The sequence below is a fragment of the Acanthopagrus latus genome, chromosome 16 (assembly GCF_904848185.1).
Source record: "Acanthopagrus latus isolate v.2019 chromosome 16, fAcaLat1.1, whole genome shotgun sequence".
Classification (NCBI taxonomy): Eukaryota; Metazoa; Chordata; class Actinopteri; order Spariformes; family Sparidae; genus Acanthopagrus; species Acanthopagrus latus.
This window is the reverse complement of record NC_051054.1, coordinates 5,753,662-5,776,032: the sequence shown is the minus strand read 5'-3', so window position 1 is coordinate 5,776,032 and position 22,371 is coordinate 5,753,662. Positions and strand designations below refer to the sequence as shown.

The following is a 22,371-nucleotide window of genomic DNA, read 5'->3' as shown; positions in this document are numbered from 1 at the left end:
AAAAAATAGATATAGATAACAGTGTACAAATATTGATACTACCATCCGGTCTGTATGCTAAATATGAGGCTAATGCTAGCAACTGGCTATCTGCACTTTACAGACTAACAAGCTAAGATGGCAGCAACATGATATTTCAGTACAAAGACATGCAAGTGATGACTGCAGATTAGGCTAACTATGTCCCTGTTTCTAATCTTTATGCTAAGCTAAGTTAGGCCACTGGTGACAGTTGCTTCATAATTAGAGGACAGTATTAAGTTATGCAAGGTCGTTGAAACGTATGTTTCATGTTTTCATTTTCATTTGAAGAAACTGGGCAGAAATGAACTCAATATGCTCGATATTTTGTATATTACATCTTCTTTTATTATGTCATTTTCATTTTAATTTACACAGGATGGAGAAATCACAGTTGAAAAGCATTAGTCCCTGCGTCATCAATGCATTAACTAGTCCATATTTTACAATTCTCACCAAAAGAAGTGTAATTTTTTTGTTAAAATTACTTAAAGTATAAAGTGCGGCAGTGATGAGACAACAGTCGAAGTTAAGGAGGATATAAGAGTGCAAGAATGTCGTGTGTGTGCATCTCGAAAGTCTTCTTCTCATCTCATCGGCAGATCAACACTTTTTTTTCGTCAGTCCTGGTATTCAGAATAGTGCAGCAGACGTAAGCACGACGAAGGATAAACACAGTATCTCTAAATAAAGATTTTAGCATTGTAATCAGAGCTGATCTGAAATACACATTGTAACATCCTTGAAAAGGCAGCTTCAGCAACAGGAGTGATTGTCAGGTGAGTGAACGAAAATCATGTTTAATGTGACAATACAATTATGTTGTTATTTTGTTTTGGCGAAGGGTTGTGTCAAAAATCAGCAAAAAGAGAACTACATATCAAAAGAAAACTATATGGCATAAGTCCCTTTTTTTTAAAAAAAAACATTTGAATGGTTATCTGTGTGAATTAATCAGTACAGATTTATATTTGGGTCAAGTTTTCTATGAGAACAAAGTGAAAAGCATAATTTAAAATTAGCAGTCTGAGTGATTATTATACAAGGTGAGACAAAAAGTGGCCACCCAGTGACCAAATTCATGATTAGAGAGTTATTTTTTCTAGATAATAAATTTAAGTTAATCTGTAACAGGATTTGTCAGTGGGTCCCTTTCTGCATCCAACCTAAAACTTTTAGATTTCTTGTACAATTCTCAACTTCTTCAATGCCCTTAAATACTTCAGATTCTGTTTTATATTAATTTCCCTTACTTAAAGGGAACATTCCCTGAAAGCTGGCGGTAAAATGTGCTGTACAACATCAGGTAAAACAGGTTAAACGGCTTCATCAGGATTACAGAAACAAGATTCAGTTTAATGAACATGTACTGTCTTCACGTAGAACAATTCATTACGTCTAAATAAAATGAGGAAAGAGGACTTTGAAGCAACACGTCAGTCAGTTAAAGATGTTTTCCCTTTTGGCTGAGGTAGGATATTAATCTCAGTCAAATACTGAGTAACAGATACGCACATTTTGTGTGAGAATCTGTTTGCAATTTTTCTTATGTAATAGTTGTCACTTCGGTGACATTGTTCCCTCTCAGCTACAGATGGGAGATAACAGCTATTTGTTTCAGGTTATGGATAATAAAGCACGGTGGTGATTCATTAGTGTAAAGAAAAGGCTGCACAAACACAAAGAGGAAGTGATCATCAGGGTTTCTAGCATCTACCGAATTAGAAAGTTATATAACTTATCTGTAACTAATCTGCAGCTGAGGAGCGCACGACATGTAATGTGTGCAACAACTGCTAATCTAATCATTCATCTCCCCACACAGTGGTCCAGAAACCCTGGATCCTCTTATTTGCGCTTCATTTACGGCTCGACTTTTTTTAAGTTTAAGTAAATGAAATCCCTTGTTAGGCCGACAGTGCCTTTACCTGGCGCTGGTTCGGCCCTGGCCCTGCTGAGATGACTTGTTTTGGTGTTCGGCCAGCCACTGGTGACAGATGTTCTTCATCACCGAGTCATGTGCTCCCTCAGCGGCCTGAAGGACGTCCTGGACCAACGGGCCGGCCCGGCTCGGCTCCAGCTTCACCGCCTGCAGGTACGCCGGCCGCAGTTTACTGCACAGCAGGTAGGCTTTGATCTGCAGACAGGGGGGTCTCTGAGTTTGCTTTTATATAACTTTCTGGGGGTGCAAACATTGATTTGAGACGTGAAGAGGATGATCCTTCTTGGTCAAGAAGAATACCTAACAGGGTCATTTCAATTTCTGTATTTTTTCTTTTAAAAAGGCCTCAGGTACGAACAGATATTATAGACACAGGTAGAGAAGAATAGGACAGTAAGCATGCAGTTTATAGTACCTTGCTCTCTGCGTGCTTGGTCTCCAAAATCAGACTTTCCAGATCTTTGGCCTAAATCAGATAAAAGACAACAAGGAAGAACAACTCATTGAAGCCAAGACATAATCAAGATTTGTTATGTCAGTACATTCCAAAGGTTTCTGTCACTCACATCAGCTGGTCCCTTATCTGCGACGGAGACGCAGCTCAGGATGAGGGCGTCGCAGTCGTTTTTTGTGGCGGTGCCCGATTCACCGACACATTTAAGCAGCTGCCGTACGGCTCCATACTGCCTCTGACGGACAAGCCGCTGGCCTGCCCGCACGTAGACCGCCTGGGCCTCCAGCTGGAAGTCCTGAGGCAGAAGGAGAAGGAGGAAACAGCAACATTTTTAACCTTTACCCCAAAACCAGTAAACAGTAAACAAACATTGTTAGGCACCTAATATCACAACATACCTGTATGACTCTATATGCAATGCCAAAACCTTCTTCTATGTTTTTTCCTCCGAGCATCACCTGCAAAAAAACACGGGAGCAAGAGCAAGATGTTCATCCAGATGTTATGTTTAACACAAGTAAAGTCAGCTGTATCTATGTTAAGCGGTTTATAGAGTACTGCGATGATTACAACTGGAACCTCACCTTGCAGGCAACCTCAACTTTCATGGGGCTTCCTCCAAACAGTGTAGGTGGTGAGCTGGATCCAGAGGACTTGAGGGAAGGTGTGCTGGTCTGAGGAGCCTTGGAGGAGGCTGCAGTCTCACAGCGGTGGAGGAAACGGGTCACCTCCAGCTGAAGCTCAATTGTGTTCATGTGCCTAATGAAAATAAAAAGAGGTAAAATAGATATAGGCCAAAGAGTAGATTTAGTTCCATCCCGCTTCAGTGAAATAAGGATAAATCAAATAACCTGGACACATCACTGGATGACATCATCTTCCTGAATGAGTTGACCTGAGACTTTCTCCTCCCACCACCCCGACCCTGCTGCTCCTGCAGGTACGTCCTCAGGTGCTCTTTGGCTCTGACCAACCAGCGCTGGACAAGGTCAAGGACATGGTCAAAATCCTCAAATGAGCAAGGAAACTTTCTTTTTTGTTTTGAAGAGCAAAGAGATTTACCTGCTGTTCTCCCAGCTGTAGATACGAACTGGCACCATGTGTGAAGAATCGGATACAGGTCATAGCAGCGCGCACATGATCCTGTCCAGGAAAACAGACATTAACATATTACTAACATAGATTATTATTATATCACTATGTTACAAAATCATAAATTGTTTATTTTTCAAGATGTTCTCTAATCCTTGCCTATTCTCAAATGATATGTTAGCTAAGGCACAGACCACGTTCCTTTGATTTCCAATATTTCAACCAAGTTCACGTCGCATTTGTTTTATTTTGAAAAATGATCATCAAAATCTAAAAAAGTTTAAAGACTCTGACCATCATGAACTGCTGGATCTGGTACAGAGTGTGGAAGTATCCTCGCCGCTGCAGGAACTGGCAGGAGGCGATGAGGTAGCGGCTGCATGATTCCAGGCCAGGGTCAAGTTTTTCCATTATCCCCTGCAGCGAGCCAAGACGCCCCCGCTCGAGACTGGGCTGCAACACACCCTCGAGAAACACCTCATCTGGGCACTCCTGAGACATGCAGAGAAGTCACGTCGACAATTAAAAAAACACGTCTTACAAAACATGTCGTGGCACGTGCAGCAGTGGCTCAATTTCTGTACTTGTGATACGCTCGATTCACTGCTGCTCGTTCAGCCTTTTAAAGGGACTGATCAACCTACAGCTTGTACCGCTAGATCTTTCGTGTGCTTTGTTGTCACATTGAAAAGGGAAGCAAGTCTAAACCAAAGTCACACAGACCCTGTGTACTGGACTGCCTGACTGATCTTGGCAACAGAGGGGTGATAAATCACATTGTTGGGTCAGATGATCCTCGGACTCCTGACAAACTACACCACAAAAGAAGCTCGAAATTTCTATTTTCAGACAGACATCCGATGCCAGCTGATGTCCAATTACATGAAACTAAATGATTAAAACGTACTGGGAAATTGAATCAATGCCTTCAAACATGCATGAAGCTGAAAGTCTTCATGTTGATTTTTAAAATCAACATCTCACCTTGTTAAGCAGGTATGTCAGGGCCTCTGTCATGCAGTCGTGTCGCATATAGAAACTGATCAGAGCCAGGTGAGTGCCATATGTGTTCAGGTAGTAAAGACACTCCTGGTGGAAGCTGCTGTTTGGAGTCTGACCCTCTGGTCGATCCACGGGACCGGCCTCGTTCAGGGCGTCCTCCAGCTCACGTAAGGACGCCAAGATGTCTTCCCCACAAGACTGACACAGGCACAGAAACACAAGGACAACACAAACATCACACAGAGAATGTATATGTGCACATTATGTAACACATTCCAATTTAGGTAATATAACAAATCTTATTGCTGTGGTGCTTTTATCCCAAGCACACTATGATAAGGTCAAGTTGCTAAAGACTACAGAACAACACAGGCATAACAACGCCTCCTCACTGGCAACTCCCACGTAATCCTGTCCAATAGGAACCACAGGCTGGTGAAAGTGCCACACATTCCTCTCGAAGTGACAGAGCATACACCCCGCGGCATCAAACAATACATGGGACATTCCCAAGGTGTCGTATACCAGAGCAGGGTGGCGAAGCAGTTCTGCACATTCTGTACAGTCTGATTGTGACAGTGTGTACAAAACATACCGCTTTCATCAGAAAGATTTAAAATTGGTTGGTAAAATAATTTCTGTTGTGTTTGGCAAGTTTCCAAGTGCTGTCTGCCCAAAATACCAGTCAGAACAGGTTCTTCGCCGCACGAAAGACATTAGGCTTTTGTTATAATGCCAATTTGGTTATGTAATAGTATTTAAGAATGATGGTGAGGCTGATGTAAGTTGGGAAATGTCTAACTTGTTTACATGCAAGACATATTACAAAAATTACAAAGCCCATCACGTATTATCTGCTTCAACATGGGCTGTAATCAAGATCTTAGACCGTAGCATGCCTCACACTTCAGCAAGTAAGGGTAAGAAGCCACTATAAGGTGTCTTCCTACCGTGGCCAGAGTGGGATGTACGTCGGTCTCCAGGTGCTGGATGACCTCCTGCAGCAGTAAGGGACCCAGGTTGAGCTGGTTTCGGTCCACTGGAGCCTTCAGGCAGCGGGTAAACTTCTCCCTCGCTACTGAAAGGTTCCCTGCCTTGAGAGATGCCATCCCCCACGCCTGCCACACGCCGCCAGGGTCCAGACCACTCTTGGTGGACACCTAAATTACCAGTGATGGAAAAACAAAAGAAAGCCCCCCAAAAATTTGGAGTCATCATTAAACTTCAACTTGACCTCAACTGACTGCTTTTATTAACTGTATTTCTAAAATGCTGCATGATATTTTTTTTGCCTTGAAAGTTAATACTTAAATGCAAAGTAATGACATTAAAAAAAACTAATAAACCACAAAATGCCTCACCTCCACTGCCAGCTGGTAGTGTTCTGCTTCCAACAGCTGGTTACGTAGACGTGCAACAGCTGAAGTCTCCAAAATGTCATCCAGAGAGGGGACATATTTGTAGTTGGCCGACACAAGGATTTTTAGCACGTCTACTTTGCTGATGTAACTGCAGAAACAAAAACAATTAAAAGAAAACTGAAAAATCAAGTGAAAAGAAATGTTACAAACATCTCACCGATAGAGGTTTACATCTTACCTGTCACATAATGCGAGATCCTGACTGCGGCCCACCTTAACGAACATCAGCTTGGCACTGAACAGCAGCTGCCGCATGATATCAGTGAGGAGGCAGGCGTCCACCTCTGGATTGGTCAGTTTACGTGACAGAGAGCGGCAGTGGCTGATGAGCTGGTGGCCACAGGCGGTCTGGTCACTGTGCAGAGACAAGACCGCCACGCAGAGATACGCACTGGGAGCCTTGGGGGTTTAGCAAAATTTCTGTGATCAGTCGATTGTGATTAACAAGCTCCAATGCAGTGACCCGGTAATGATTAATCCTGTGTGGTCATAAAAGTCAGACCTGTTCGTAGTAGAACTCGCTCCTCAGCAGCTGGTTCTCTGCAGGGTTTGTGCTGAGATGGATCTGTTGTTGGACCACTTCAGGCAGATGCAGCATCCCATCTAGAGCGTCTTCTTTGATCACCGGGCTTCCAGCCACTGAGAGAGAGAGAGTGAGAGCTGATCATTACGGCCGATCTCAGACTGGCTGCATTTTGGGTGTTCCAGGTGGCAAGTTTGCTTTTTCAGAATGCATCAATGTTGCTGTGATATATCAAAGAGGAAAATGTTTACGATTTACCCTCAGCTGGTTCCAGCTCATCGTCAGAACTGCGCATGTAAAAAAGCAGCAAAATTAATAATTGTGAATATGGTGAGTGCAGCGCCTGTGTTGTTAAAAAAAAAAAGGTTTTCTTTGACAAGTGAGGTCTTACTCTGGGTGAAAGTAGGCGTAACACTGGTCACAGACTCTGACTTCGTCTCCTGGGCAGCCCTCTACAGGCATCTTGTGCTCTGAACACGCGTGACAAACCAGACGGCCACATCTCCGACAGTGATGTCGTCTGTTGAACTAAAAGCACAAAAAACAAACAACCATTTCTGAGAGAACATAAATATTGTTTAACAGTCATGTTACTCTCAAATTTCCTTCCTCATCTTCCTGACTACTTAAATTCATTATAATTTAAGGGGATTTAAGATCAGGAATGACCTTCTTTATTTGTCCCAGTTGGGGAATTTCTTATGGAATTTTATATATAGAATATATTTTACAGGTCAGCAAGTGCTTTTTATTAACTCATGACAACACCTCACCATAGTGAACCTCTCACGCTGGCAGACCATGCACACGAGCTGTTTGGTGTCAGGGACCCAGTCTTTGCGGGCCGGGGGTTGGTCTGGAGGCTGAAATTTGGTAGAAGAGCGACGTTTTCTCCCCGCTGAAGTTCGATCTTTCTCCCGGTCTGTGCTGTTTGAGGCAGGTGTGTGTGTGGGGGTGCTGCCTGTAGTCAAACACAATAAAGAAAAACCAATCAAAGATGTTTCAAAACAGGAACTTCATCTTTACACTAAATTCACAACAGAGACCCCGACCAAAAAAACAACTTTATTCACATTTCTTTAAAATAAATATTGAAGAAAGGAGGATTTCCATTTCTTCTTTTATAATCTAGGTGCTATTAAAATGCCAACCAATGGAGGAATGCACACATCATATCCTTACTGTGAAACATGCTCACCTGTGGAGGATGCCGGAGATTCGATTCTGGACGATTGGGAGCAGCTGTCTTGAGCAGGACACTGCATCAGCCCATCCTGGAGGCTGATTACAGAGTCTGGAAAAAAACATGGTGTTATCTACGGTCACTGGCTGTGCTAAATACGACCTTGATTTTGCTACAACACAGTATATCTGGGTGCACAAGAACATTTTGTTTTTATTCACTTTGATCCCACTAATCTATTAAAGGAAAGTGAGTGTTTTGAAGTTGGTATGAATTTGTGTCAGTTATGTGAAAGTAGAGTATATGTTCAAGATCAAGCCTTCAGTGCCAGCTTTCAGTACTTATACTGATACTTATAATCTTTTACTTGTGTCAGTGACTGTCGCCATACATTGTGCACTGAGCACTGACCAGATCGAGACCTCTCTCTGGGAGCGCAGGAGAAGTCAAGGGCCTTGCAGGCGTAGTCTGCCAGGAGCTTATCGATGTCCTCGGGACCGAAGCCAGCCTCCTGACCGATTAGGAGGCTGCGCAGGGTTCGCACCGCCACATCTGCCCAGTCCACCTTCAGGTTCATCAACAGTTGCTCGAGCATCAGCAGGGGCTCTGACAGCAGGGGGAAATAGTCCTGCCTGGCAGCAGGAGGCAGAGTGAGCAACACCTGGAGGAAAAAACAAATCCTGTGAGCAACCTGGATACAGAACATGGAGCAACTGTTCTGTGCTTTAATAGTGTTAAACCAACATCTTTGACCAGATCACTTACATGGTTATGTTATAGTTCATGTCTCTATCTCAGTGTATCTCTAAGTTAAGTCTGAATGAACATAAATGTCTACACCACTTTCTTAATACATGCATTTAAACTTGACCAAATGACTGCTGCAGAGGAAAAAACACCAAAAACAAAACATTTCCCAGCATGTGAATTAGAAAAGCACCATTTCCTGTACAAAGATAAACATTTTAAGAATTACAAAATTGCGAAACCTTTTACGACAATCCAGGGTTTCTAGAATAATGCAATGGTGTGGGACTGAGTTGCATGACCTGACTTAGGTAACGGTGACAGGAAAACACACAAGGTGTTGAGAAACAACAATTCAAGGAAGGGAGTAACTCAACTGTGCATGACCTTCTGCTGATAAAGTACTTGGAGTTAAACAATAAAAAAATCCCCTCAACAAATGAATCAGATAATTATCTATCTATCTATCTATCTATCTATCTATCTATCTATCTATCTATCTATCTATCTATCTATCTATCTAACTTATTTATATTATATTAACAGTGGTAGACTCAGATCATTTACTTAAGTAAACTTACAAGTACTACACACATACAGTATCCAAAATGTTGGAGTTAGTCAACATGGAGCCAACTTTGTATGTAACTGTTTCATAAGTTTGTCGACATTCACAAACCTTCGAGCCCAGATGGAGGGCGTGGATGTGTCGTCGACGTGCCGGAGACACCTGTCTCTGGAAATGCAGGGTGAGGTAGTCAGCCAGGAAATGACAAGCAGCCAACCCAGGGCGACAGTCCAGAGCCCGCTCACAAACGTCCAGGCCAACCACGAAATCTGAGAGGCCCTCGAGTAACTAAAAATGAATACATAAATAAGTAAGTGACTAAGGAAATTCAAACAAAGAGAAAGAAACCATCCAAGTAAGAATTAAGAAAATAAAGAAGGTAAACGTTTGTTGTTTATTCTGGAACATAAATGCACAGAAATCCAGTAGTTTTGCACAGAGATATTCCAGTAGTATCAATGTCAGCTCAGGAATCAACTGAGTCATCCCTGACAAATTACTGACACATTTACCCATGTTTTAATAAACTGATTCCAGCCTAAAATCAACCAGCAGTTTAGTGGTTTGGACCTGGAAAGCCTCGTCTGTCTGTCCCTTCTCCAGCAGGTGAAGCAGATGTTCAGTCTTCAGCTGCAGTCTCAGCTGGTCAGACACGGGATAGAGCTCAACCCACTGTGTACAAAGAGCAAACTCCTGCAGAGAATGACGAGATTGTGAATATTATGTCATGTACATAAACAAAGATTTGAGATTACTGTGTGTAAAATTTTGGCAAAAAGTACTATTTATTTGACATCTGATTTACAATGTGCGACTGTATGCTTAGTAAACTGTTGCAGGTGTGTTGTACAAACTTTGGCTTCCAGCATCATTGATATCATGGACTCGGAGTTTGTTTTAGACTCAGTCCGTAACTCCTGCCAAGTAGCCCAGGGCAGCGGAGGATGCAAATTCAACATCTTTGAGAAGAAAAGAAACACACTTCTCAGCATGGAGAGTCAAATGATGTTAACATTAGTTTAAAATGATGCCAACCAACACATATGAAAAGATCTAAGAACTACCCAGTGATAGATGTCCAGTTCTTTCTTCTTGAGCTCCAAGTCTGTTTTCAGCGATGTCTCAGTGCTCGGGTCATTGAGGCAGAACTCGAGCAGCTCCAGGCACGCTGACAGAGGCCAGCGCTCCAGAGCCTGGAGAGCAACACGGGCTCGCAGGTTAGCATCCTGTACGCGGAACAGCTCACCTATGGCTTCAAATCCATCTGGACATAGAAAATCATTTAAATATCAAACACTTTTGTTTGCTTACTGTATGTAAGTCATGTAGAAGGATCAGTATTTAATTGAGAATGTTTTATGACCAAGTAAAAGCTCTTTGTAGTGTGTTTAAGAAAGTTTCAACGCATAATAATCTCAGTATTTACCTTCACAGGTTGTCTTTTGTTAAAATGCATTTACCTTCCAGTGCAGCACAGGCAAGCAGACGGTCTCTCAGCGCCCCCTCCTGGCTGCAGCCCTGCCCATACAGCTCCAGCAGACTGAGGGCTCGGCTGAGGTTCCTGGAGGAAAGGGCCTTCTGGAAGGCCTCAGCAGCCACAGCCTGGGCAACTTCTTCTTGAGGCCCAGACAGCAGGAGGCTGACCAAGGGTTTCCCACAGACAACAGCCCCCAGTCCAGCAGAACCTTCCTCACTATCATTCAGTAGCGTGCCCAGCACTGGTTCAGCCATGGTCTGCAGGTAAGCCCGGAGAATGGGGAATTCCTTCAGGAGGTTGTCTGCTTCACGAGAAATTTGCTCTCCATCTAAGACGACTTCTTTACGGCCGCTACGGAAATAGCCAGACCATCCAGACGGTTGTGTCCGGGTGTTTTCTCCCTTGCATGCGCTTAAACATGCCATTGTGGCCAGCAAAGGTGAGCGAGACTTTAGGAAGGACAAGGCCGATGGTGTGAGGAGGAAAGAGGTCGATGTAGAGGATGAATGAGATGATGATGACGTGGGTGAGGTGGAGAGGGTGCTGGGTGTCGCTGATGTGTCTTCCACTGAGGCCTCAGACTCAGAGCTCACATCAGACTGGGGCTCTGTGAGGCCCAGAGTTGACAGGTGCTCCTGAGCATGCTGTTGGAGTAGGACAGACAAGCTGGTGACACCGAATACTCCGTCATCTTTCTTGGCCTGGCTGGAGTCTCTTTCCTCAGCTGGACAGGTGATCCAAATGGGCAGAGTGTCACAGCATCGCTGGACGATCACCTGCTGAACACTCAGTCGCAGACCTTCCTGCTGCAGCAAGGAGAGCACTCTGCAGACAAAACAGAACATGGAGAAGTTAGCTTTTACCCTTAAATCAATAGAGGATGTAATATCTATAACCTGAGATGACTGATGCATATTTTGATTTCACTCTTATTTAAGTAATAACACTATTTTAACACTATTTTTATAGTGAAGCACAGAGCTGCAGTTCAGGTAACCTTATAGGGTGATAACAAATCATGCAAACTACAGGCATACTTGTTGACACTGATGGGGCTTAACCAGTATACCTACCTGTCAGGGGACACCTGTCTGTCAAACAGCAGGTGGGAAAGAAGCTGAAATGGGGCTTGAAGCAAAACCAGCAGTGGATTCCCGAGCTTGACTTCATTATTCTGGTCTAAAAGAAACAGCAAGACAGACGTAAATGATAACAAAATCAGGCTTAGGAAGAAGAAGAGTCACTGAGGAAGCAGAATTTGTAATCAAAGAGGACAATGCACTTAAAGAGAAGTTCTGAGAGAAGTTCCCAGTGCCAAATACAGAAGGCGACACTTTCTCAAAAGGGATACAAAAAGCACATCATCTCTCCTCAACAACAAATGATTTTACCTTCTGAACCAAGGCTGCGCACTAACACAGATGCCAGTGTGTTGATGTAGTCAAGGAAACTGCGCACATAATCTGGTCTGGCAAGATCTCCGTCTGGCTCGAAAGGGCAAAGCTCGTCCAGAGAGCGAAGCAGCTGCTTCATGCTGGACCGCACGGGATGAACATCCAGCTCCGACTGCTTCAGATTGGCCTGTTCAACCAATTCTGCCAGAAGAGCACTGCCCACACTGCCATCTGTTAAATGAGAGGAAACTTAGACAATGTTCAGACTTTCTCACTGAATGCTAAAAACACTCAAGGTTGGAAACTTCAGTCCTGTAAGGAAATGTCATCTTGTAAATAGTTAAACAGGAGTCTCTAATAAGTATGATTTTTAAATCAGGTTGAAGAAATATTTGCCATGTAACCCTCTGAAAAGCCACAGTTACTGTGCCGACCTGTGCCGTCCGTAGCAGTGCTCAGGATGTGCAGGGTTGTCTCCAGACGTTGAGCCCGACTGAGCGAAGCAGCGATCCTCTCTTCTCTCAGCGATGGGTGGCAACACAGCAGCACTTCCTGGATGCAGCAACCAAATGGGCTGGAATACACCGGGTCGTCCCCAACGGCTTCTATGAACAATAGTGGATAAGTAACAGAGAAACAATTCCGTCCATCCAGCTCATTTTTTATGTTCAATCCCTTATTTTGCAGCTATTCATGAAAATGTTTTACTCACCAGTTTTGACAGATCCCTTATTTGTGGCAGAATGATTCAGGATCTTGTTTATCTGTTGTAACACCATTGGTAATCCACAGATGCCCTCAGAATGGGGAACTTTAAGGTCTACTCTTACTCCTGTGGAGACAGAAAGGGATTTAAAATGAAACCCAAAATGATTACCTGTGTAAATCTGCTAATAAACATAGTCAATTGCAGTTGGTCTTGTTCCAATCTCCACTTTAGAATAAAATTGTTTCATAGCCCTTAAATTCAGGCTACATACCTCGAGCCTCCAGGCTGCTGTTGAGCCTTCGCTCCGCCGTGTCCAGTAGCTGTCGGGATGTCTTCCAGAGCTGACAGTGGCAGCAGGCCAGGTCAAAGGCAGCCATGGCTGCTGGGCTGAGCTCCTCCAAGAGTGTGTAAAGGAGACCAGAGGGGTCTGAAGAGCAGCGGCTCAGCCAGTAGCCTTCTTCCAGTGTGGGCATCGGGTGAGCAGGGGTGCTGAGGAGCCGATCTGCAATGTCTGAGATGGAGTAGAAAGCCACACCTGCCGGGAAAACACACACAGAAGTCAGATTCTGAGTAATACATGATACAGAGTGTTTCACCACTTAAACAAATGGTTCAACATGTTTTTTATTTTGCCAATGAAGAGAAACAAGCCTAAAATAAAAAATAAAATAAAAAAGACATCAGACCTGCAGCAGCAGCACTTCCGATGGCCTGCAGGGTCATTCTGCCACTGCTGCCCAGCCGACTCCTCCCGGTGCCTGTCGCAGCTGCTGTCCCCAAACCCTCTGAAGAGGATGAGGACGAAGACATCGACTGGCTCTCCATCTTTTGCTCCACCCGTCCCAACTCTACCAGGACTTCTTTGTAGTGCTCCATGAACACCAGCTCACCACAACAGGCAGATGCCTCCAGATCAAATACCAGAGACACCTGCAGAGAAGCCGAGAAACAACCAATTTACTTCAAAGACGTTAAACAAACTATTGTAAGAGTGCTGCTGGATCAGATGGTAAGACACGTGTTTACATTAACGTGAAATTTTAGGCTGGTAAAAACATTTTTTTGTGTCCACCTTGCCACACAGACCTGATGTGCCTCCATAAAGTTCCCTCGGCGGATGCAGGACATGAGCAGAGACTCAGGAGGAGACAACATGGCGGGGACCAGCCAGCTGTGAGAACCTCCGCATGGACAGACCTCCAGTTCCACACAACCTCCCACTGTCCCTCCTCCACCATCTGACAGAGGACAAAGAAACTTAATCGTTTCTCAAGGATGATGCAAGAAAACAAAAATCAGAGAAACAATGCATGTACATATGTAAACGACAGGCTGTAATTTTCGTCCTACCTGATGCACTCGTGCTAACTTCTCCATTGTGTTTGTCCACGGAGGTTTGTCTCCCTGGTCTCTTCCTTCTCCTCATGCTCGAGCTCTTGCTGCGTCCCAGAGAAGTGACGGGAGAGGTGACCGCTGACATCTGGAGAGGACTCTCTGTACCTGTAAAGTAATTTACCATCAAGACTCAAAGAATGAAGCCAAATTTCTGAGTCCCTCGTCACATGTTAATGAATTTTAGTTGTACTTGATTGTCATTTGCGATGTCTTGTATGCAAAGGTCAACCAATAAACTAAAGGTAAAAGCTAAGCCTTCGCCCATCTCACCGTTTCCACTGCCCTGATTGCTGCTGATGATCTGCAGCCTCCACTGAGCCTCTGCAGTGCGTTTGGACAACCTCTGCAGGCGCGTCCCGAATGTGTCAGCCGTCACCGAGCAGCCGAGGCTCTCAACTGCTTCAGCCTCTCTAAGCAGCGCTCTCCCTGCCTCTTGTCCCTCCTGCTGGCCCACCACACACATGCCCTCCAACCCTTCTTTCAGCAGCTTCATAAAACCCTCCATGGCCGCCACATCAACCAGAAACCCCCTGCAGCCCTGGATGAGGTGCCCCAGGTCCGGGTGAGTACTGTGGGCTGCTGGTGGTGAACTTGAACGCTGCGTTTGAGTCTCTGTCTTGCTGTATTCAGTCTCATCTGTCTTTGCTTTGTTTCCCAGGCCTACATTTGTGTTTTTTGTGTCAGATGAACATTCTGACTGAGCGCTATTGCCTGTGTTCAGACTTGAGTTTGTGTCTTTCTGGATCTGCTGGGAAAAGTCCGCCGTGGACAGAAAAAGAAGGGAGAAGATGTTCTCTAGGAGCTCCAGGCGGAACATGGCAGGTACGGCCTCCAGATAGAGCTGACACTCTGACAGGTAGTGCTGGAACAACAAATGGCAACCTGGAAAACCCAACAAACAGACCAGAACAAGGACAGTCAGTACTACATCCCTGATTCCAAAAAAAGCTGGGATGCCGGGGTTTAATGTAGAAATGCCTTTAAGTCACTGTAAAACACTACAAATACTAACCACACACACTGACATGCATGTATATTTAATCCATTTTACTCATGACACTTCTACACTTCTTTTTGCAAGTGAGATTATAACCAGCCAAAATTAGCAGACAGGAAGCTTCATCTGTCATCTGTCATCAAATTAAAGCTTCAGTGTAGCAGGGGAGGACTTACACAAAGAGAACAGAAAACGATTCAGGCTACAGTCTGGGGTTTTAATGTTTCTATTACAAATATTACAGGGCTATGAAGACAGCAAAATAATGTGCAAACATTTGAGTTCATGTTGGACACACTAAGTGTTTTTAACTGTCTGTACAGTCCTGTAATTTATTATATATAGAGAGAGTTTGAATCTTTTTATCTGTGCTCTGTACAGTAACATTTTTCTTGATTAACACACCAGAGAAGAAGACATGATAAGGACTGTTCAAGGCGCAAATCATTATGTGTGCTATCAAAATAAAGCTTTACTGCAGGAAAGAAAGACACCTACCTTGTGAGGAAGTTGAGGTTTGTTTTCTGTCAGTTTCTGTTTCGGTGGGCTGGTGATGTTGCGGCTGCTGCGTGGACTCACACTCGGTGCAATTTGAGTATTTATGTGCGTTTACACAGAGAGCGTAGACGGCGTACTTCATGGCACAGAAGCCCTGGAACAAAACGATGTTCCTCTGCACACCAGGGCTGAGAGAACCAACTGTGTCTTCTGCAGGGGGAAAAAAATGTCATTTTTGTTTTTGCAATATACCCCAAAATGAATTTCAGACTCTAATTGACAGACAACAAGAGAGACGATGAAGAAGGTGCTGACCTGGTCCTGGGGAGTTTGGCAGCTGCTGCAGCAGATCTAGTATCTTGCGCTCTTCAAACTGAGCCAGAGGAGTCAGGGAATGCAGAATATAGAGAGCAGAGTGATTGTCCAGAGTGTGAAGCTGTGCCAGCAATGCCTCCATAGAAATCCCTCTGATTAAACAAAATACAAAAAGTAGTAAAGATTAAAAATGAACAAAGATTAAACACCAGTCTAACTCCAAAAAGAAAATCAAACAGTACTTACAGATTGTTGTTTTTACACCATTCAAGTATTCTAAGCTGAGAGGACAAAAGACTGGCAAACTCCTGCAGAACAGAGTCATTGGCTGGTGCCTGAAAAGAAGATAAAGATTATATCAACAAAACACTTAAAAGTGTTGAATGGCTATGGAGGAGGACATTCACATAGATGTGTTTTCAGTTCTGACTTGCTCTCGGTGAAGGATGCTGAGCAGCGTTTGAGCCGAGCTCAGACTGCGACACTGAGTCCATCCCAGGAGCAACAGCAGACGGGACAAAGGCTGAAACTCCAACTTCAGTAAGTCTCTGAGCTGAGAGAACTCCTCATGTTTAATCAGGTCCAGCGCAGTGACCTGCAGGAAGTAATCAATCTTATTACATTACTGAATTTCCTCACGAGGTCGCAAACCAGCTTCAATTAGTGTACAAATTACACAAAAAAATGCTGCATTACAATGTTACTGAATTAGATTGTCTACACACATTCAAATCTGGTTGAAAAACATTTAAAATCAGATTAACATGTTTCCATTCCTCCTGGAGCACTTACCAGGACCTGCTCCAGGAAGTGCTTTCCACGACTAAGGCACTCGAAATATATGGTCTTCCAAATGGATGGACGATCGATATGGAAACATAAACTGAGGGCCAGCTTCTCGGCTTCAGGAAGGTCCGCTGGGAGGAAAGTAGTGAAAACAAGAAGTACAACAATGTAACAAAGGTAAATGTCACCTAAAAGGTTATGCAAGAGAATTGATTTGTTTATCCTCTATATAATCAGAAAGGTCTGACTCAGATACAGTTCGTCTTCTGCGTGGGAGTCCTGGACAAGATGGCAGCAGAAAAATGAAGAACAAAATAACTTAAGTAAAATTTTGAGAGGGAAATTCAAAAGTCTTTTAAATCCCATTTTTGCTGATTATGATTTTCTTTTCAGGGCCATATTACACAAACTGCCTCCATATTTCTGTTCTCTTCTGACTCATCAGCAGGCTTCAATCACGTAGATAAATGATGTATTGTGAGAAGAGTCTTAAACTATACAGGAAACAGGATAAAGCACTATTTGACCACTGAATGTACATTTCCTCTTACTGAGCGCTGGTGTAATTTGCTGCTTGTTTTTAAGTCTTCCACTTGTTTTGTTAATGTGAAATGTAAAATTAAAAAGGGGTAAACTATTGCATTGTATATCTCTCCTTCTCCTTAAGTTTATCATTAGACACAGACACTTACACAGCTGCAGAAGACAAGATCAGCTGCTTGTCACATGTAACTGTTTTGCAGCCACAGAGGCAGAAGTGTGATTGAAAGTGTGATTGAAAGAGGAAAAGGGGTGATGCCAACAAAATGCAGAGAAAGCCAAATCTCTGGCTATAAATATATTATCAGCGTCGTAACCATGAAACAAAACTGTAAACTAAAACAGCTCACAGGAGGAACTGATTCATAGGAAATGATTTCAAAAGCTGTTTCACAAAGCATACTGATCAACATGAATATTGCTTAAAGGGCCATAACACCAATTCATAATTAAATCTGTGTTTTAGTTTAGGAATGGGGCGAAGCCCGATGAACCAAAATAATCACATTTATTGATGACTTTTAGATCCGAACACACTCAGACTACCTTGTGTTTCAGGCGCGTTCCTCAGTAGATGATCCCTCTGAAGCCTCAAAGCGGTGGAACAGTACGCAGAGACGAGAGCGTCGCACCGAGGGCGAAGCAACGAGCTGAGGATCCTCTCCTCCTTCAGGGGCCCGTCTCTGGCTGCCCACAGCGCCTCGCACAGCGCCTCCAGCTGCCCGTCGCCTTTACGAGAGCTCCACGGCATCACAGACAGCACGGTGTATATCTCCTCCACCCACTCCTCCACCTTCTCCAGACTTCTCTCCGGTTTTCCCAGTTTCTTCATCAGGTGTTGGATGAACGTGTGCTGCAGAGTTTGGTCCTCTGTGCATGACGTGTCCTGTTGGAGGTATGTAATGTGGTAATGTAGACATACTAAAAGAGGCACATTCCTTAATTTACATTCTTACATGTTTGTATAGTTAATATTTTTGATATTTAATATTTGTGCTGTTATTTGTACTAGTATTTTTTACTCTACCTGCAAGAAATGTGATAAAGACTGGGCCAGCCTGGGCTTCTTTTTCTCCAATAAGGTTCGTAGGCAAGACTCGACAGCAGCTTCTGTTGTTCTTGAACCATCTGGAGCCTTTAGTTCAGACTGTGCTTCCAAAAAGGCCTGATGCAACTCCTGCTGAAAGATCATTATCTCAGGCCTGAATTCTGTCTCAACATGTACAACAGTGGAACAATCCATCTCAATCAAAGATCATCACGTTTTTACTACTTCGTCAACAACAGACAAAAGTCAGAATAATAATAATAACCTTGAGAACAGTCTCTGGTATGCCCTCTGACCCCAGCTCCTCCAGGAGCAGCAGGAACTCCAGCTCTCTTCTGATGTGAGGAGAAACCTGAAAAGAAGCACAGAGATATCGTTTCACTCTGTTGTCATCCAAAGTCACAATATTGTCATTCTGGTTCCAAGAAAAATTTGTGTTTTGTACTTAACACAAACAAAAGTGGTCTCAAATACTAACACGCAGGTTGAGGATGACTCGACTATACCCTGTGGTTTTGTCGTAAGTAAAATAAGAACAACAGAGAAAGAAGTAAGATCATTACCTGCTCTTTGCTCCATTTCTCTAAAACCTGAAGCCAAAACCAAGCCAGTTTGTGTGGACTGCCCACAGACTCCCATCTATAAAATAAACACACAATAAATCCACAGCACAAATAACACACAGATATAAGAAATCAGTTTTAGAATGAGAATTTTCATAATACTGCACTACCTTTAATTATCTAACACTACACAGTTTAAATGCAAGTAAAACCCTGATGTTTTGTGAACATGCTGCTGCGTGACTCACTTTAAACTGTACGGATGGCAGACGATAGCTTTGATTATATCTTGCAGCTTTTCTGAAAGTCCTCCCGTTGAATCAACCAGCTGTGGCACACAGGCGCTTGCCAGCTCCCACTCTCCATGCTGCAGGCACCTCTTAAAGTACTCAAACAGTTCCTGAAGGGAGGTCTCTGACTCACAGCCGAAGGGATGCATCTTCACTTCCAACTGTGACACTTCTCTGCTCAGTGGTCACAACTGGAGAGGCACTTTTACTGCCATACAGCCGAGGGGGATGCTTGAGCTTTCTTCACCTGCAACAGAAAGAAAACATTGGCGATACGCTTTGAAATGTGTGTCAGAAATATTCAGTTTTAAAGTTCCATTTAAAGGTACATGTGTAATATTGGAAAACAAACTCTCACTCACTCACCCACTCAACACTATATTGATTGATATGGTAGTAATGCAAATTCATAATATTTCTTCATCTCCATAATTAATTAAATAAGCCGTCTCAGAGAGGAATTAGGTCCTAACCAACAATGTTTAAAGCTAGAGAGGAGGCTACTCAGTAAAAATATTATTTTGTACAAGTGTTTGTTTCTCATTTTTCTTTCTCATTAAAACTTCTTCCCCAAAGCAATATAGTGCACCCTTCACAGAAATGCACTGATTTGTTTTTTGTTTTTTTTAATTCAGTCCTAACGCTTTGTTTCTTAAACATGCATACACTCAAATCATATCAATCTTCTCTCAGTTTAAACCGATTTTGCATACTTTCTAGCTCATAATTCCTTGTTTAATTTGTTGTAAATAATTGGCCAAATTGCACTGGCCTACAAATCTTGTTCTCCAGATGTAAGACAACATGTTTGTTTGGTACAGACCCCAATTAATGTCACAACATCTTGTTTCCAGCAGTTTGTTTTTGTGAAAACTAAAATTGTGATGCAAAAGTGATCATTCCCACCAATCATAAATCATATTACAATGGCAATATCTGTCAAAATATATCTTATTGAATGGTGAATTGTCTTCACAATATCACACAGCCTTAAACAGCCACACAGTCTAATTTTGTTGATAAACAGTAGGTTAGTTGAGTCTTTATAAGCAGCTGTGTTTACAACTAACTGTACTATCTTAAAATTTAAATATGCATTTTGAAGTATAATAACTTGATTTGTATTTATTTCATATGTATTTCTTCATTATCCTACACAGTTTAAACGAACAACATAATATGATAATGCTGACTGCAATATATGTTTTTGCATTATATTGTTTACAGCATAATTTATCTAGCAGTTTTAGACTCTCTGTCAATTTTATCACCACTTATCTGAAGTTTGCTTCCTAAATGTGTCACACGATAAGCAGAAATTATGAATTTAGCATAGTTGGCTTGTTAATAATTTATTATCTGTGCATGTTATCGTTGATTACACTCGGTGTCACTTAGAGGCAACATCTGTAACCACAGAGATGTGAGACTTTATACACATTGTTTAATCGTATCATCTGTACCTTTAATTGTCTGTGCAAACACACCGGGCACGTTGAGAAACAAACATGGATAAGCTGCTACTGTGTTGAGACGGAGAGACGAGACACGTCTTTAACTATACTTTTTAAAAATATCCCCATCTTCCCTGTTCGTCTCCCCTCAGATTTGACAGCCACCCAAATGTCACCATTAGCGGTAGCACTAGCTTAAAAAAATACTGCTGACTGGCTATAGCTGAAACATTAAGTTAGCTAACTTCCGTAACAGCTAACATACATACGTGCTAAAGCGCTAAGAAGTTAGCGAACATTCAATGAAGTTACTTACTCATTCTTTGTGCTGTTTCCCACAAAACTGGGGTTTATATTCACTCCTAGCTCCTGCTTTCCTCTGAGCTGTTATGCTAGCAGGCTAGTTGCATGTTAACGAAGGTCATGTGACAAACTCAGCTGATTCTCCACCGCTGATTGGTCAAAGGTTGGCACGAAGGGGGCGTTCCGGAAGCAGAGCCGGTGGGTTCCATTTGTTCACTGATGCCTTCAGGTGCTGTCAGAAATACAGCAATCAAAGAAGATTTTTGGAGAAAACTTCTGTGAAAGTATTTCTAAACATCAAAATGTGTTATAAGACCAACCGCCTTTCTTATATATCTGTAGACAGGGGCATTAAAAAATAAGGTGGTTGTAGAGGTTTATCATATGTGAACTTGAAAACAGAAGTACAAAACTATTTCAACTGTAGGCTCTCAAATGCCCTTCAACAGGATAATGAGTATGAATGAATGTTGAATGAATGAATGAATGAATGATAAACCCTATGACCCGGATTGATCACACTCAATCAGCTGATGATGATCCTTTTTCCACTTCCAGGAAACTTTATCAAACACAACAAGTCTCTCTTCTGATGGAAACATGACCACATCAGGAGTTTATGTATGATTAAAATGATGGGTGGGGACACAGGGAACTGAAGTGATCCTGTTTTGACTAGTGCAAATAAGGTTGCATTAACTAATATGAAAAAGGCTGAGATAATGGTAGATACTTTTGTTACAGTACAGACTTTTGTTACAGTACAGAGCTCCAGTAATCTATCTGAGGAGGTAAGAAGTGGTAGAGGGAAAACCAAAGTTGAAAACGTGGAGGCATTAAGAAGAAAGGAAAGGATTAACAAAATGTCCCACTCACAGTGGGATAAATTAGTAAAGCGCTGGCCAAAACTCGGACGATTCAATCAGGGAAAGATGAAATATGCAGCATCATATAACCTACAACTTTGGACGAATGTTGGATTGTGGTTGGAAGTACCTTGTTTTTTAAAGAGGCGCATCCTCAAAACTCTTTCTAAATTAATAACTAAACTAAATGTAACAACATACTTGTAACTGTAAATCTACGGGGCATGTAGGACATGATGGGCTAAAGTTGGCAGTGAAACCATTTAGATGCATACATTCTTAGGACCACTCACATTTAACACATTCTAACACGTGCATGCTCTGACTCCTCCAAAGTTCGAGCAATTTCATCATATCATAAGTGAATTATTTGGATGTTTAAATCCTTTGTCAAAGAAAAGCGAGTTATATCCAGATATAACATAAAGCATATAGGAAGTGGACAAACCCACCATATCTCAAGAGCCTCTATAACAAAAAACAAGATGATTATCTCAAAAAAATCAGCTACTGTTAGTTTGTTATCTTTTATTCTTACAGTCTTATGCTGCATTTTAGATGCTGGTGATCAACGTTCAGGCACGGCTCGGGCCAGTCATTGTTTGGAACAGGTTTAACCCGGTCATAATCAGGACTCCGCTGCCACTGAGGCCTGAACTGGCATTTGTCTATTCTGCAACACCGAGCCGGACTTCAGTGATTACCATTGCCTCTGCCAAACCGGTGCATTCCATGTCACGGCCCGGGACACCGAGCTGGTACTCAAACAAATCTGGACATGCA

At 42.8% G+C, this 22,371-nt stretch overlaps 1 protein-coding gene across 3 annotated transcripts; it reads right to left on the bottom strand.

Annotated features, from left to right (window-relative positions):
* Positions 1–344: 344 nt before the first annotated feature.
* On the bottom strand, positions 345–20,865 carry zfyve26 (zinc finger, FYVE domain containing 26). Of its 3 annotated transcripts, none has more exons than XM_037071730.1 (43): positions 20,736–20,865; positions 18,924–19,212; positions 18,676–18,751; positions 18,378–18,464; positions 18,092–18,241; positions 17,611–17,950; positions 16,531–16,655; positions 16,169–16,333; positions 15,985–16,073; positions 15,739–15,890; positions 15,424–15,633; positions 14,199–14,810; positions 13,884–14,033; positions 13,620–13,771; positions 13,220–13,463; positions 12,805–13,068; positions 12,537–12,656; positions 12,259–12,429; positions 11,822–12,055; positions 11,504–11,609; positions 10,414–11,255; positions 10,018–10,217; positions 9,808–9,912; positions 9,524–9,646; positions 9,065–9,241; positions 8,050–8,299; positions 7,654–7,749; positions 7,229–7,416; positions 6,847–6,983; positions 6,714–6,742; positions 6,435–6,571; positions 6,111–6,331; positions 5,873–6,020; positions 5,462–5,671; positions 4,494–4,709; positions 3,804–4,001; positions 3,480–3,560; positions 3,269–3,396; positions 3,002–3,176; positions 2,816–2,875; positions 2,530–2,712; positions 2,379–2,429; positions 345–2,158 (listed from the first exon to the last, which is right to left on the bottom strand). In XM_037071730.1, the coding sequence occupies exons 2-43, from the start codon at positions 19,112–19,114 to the stop codon at positions 1,946–1,948; spliced, it is 7,806 nt and encodes a 2,601-aa protein (XP_036927625.1). In that variant the 5' UTR covers positions 19,115–19,212; positions 20,736–20,865; the 3' UTR covers positions 345–1,945. The 3 variants fall into 3 exon arrangements, with proteins under 3 accessions (XP_036927625.1, XP_036927627.1, XP_036927626.1); XM_037071732.1 differs by having other exon boundaries at positions 12,259–12,426; XM_037071731.1 differs by lacking the exon at positions 20,736–20,865 and adding an exon at positions 20,429–20,477.
* Between the last annotated feature and the right edge of the window lie 1,506 nt (positions 20,866–22,371).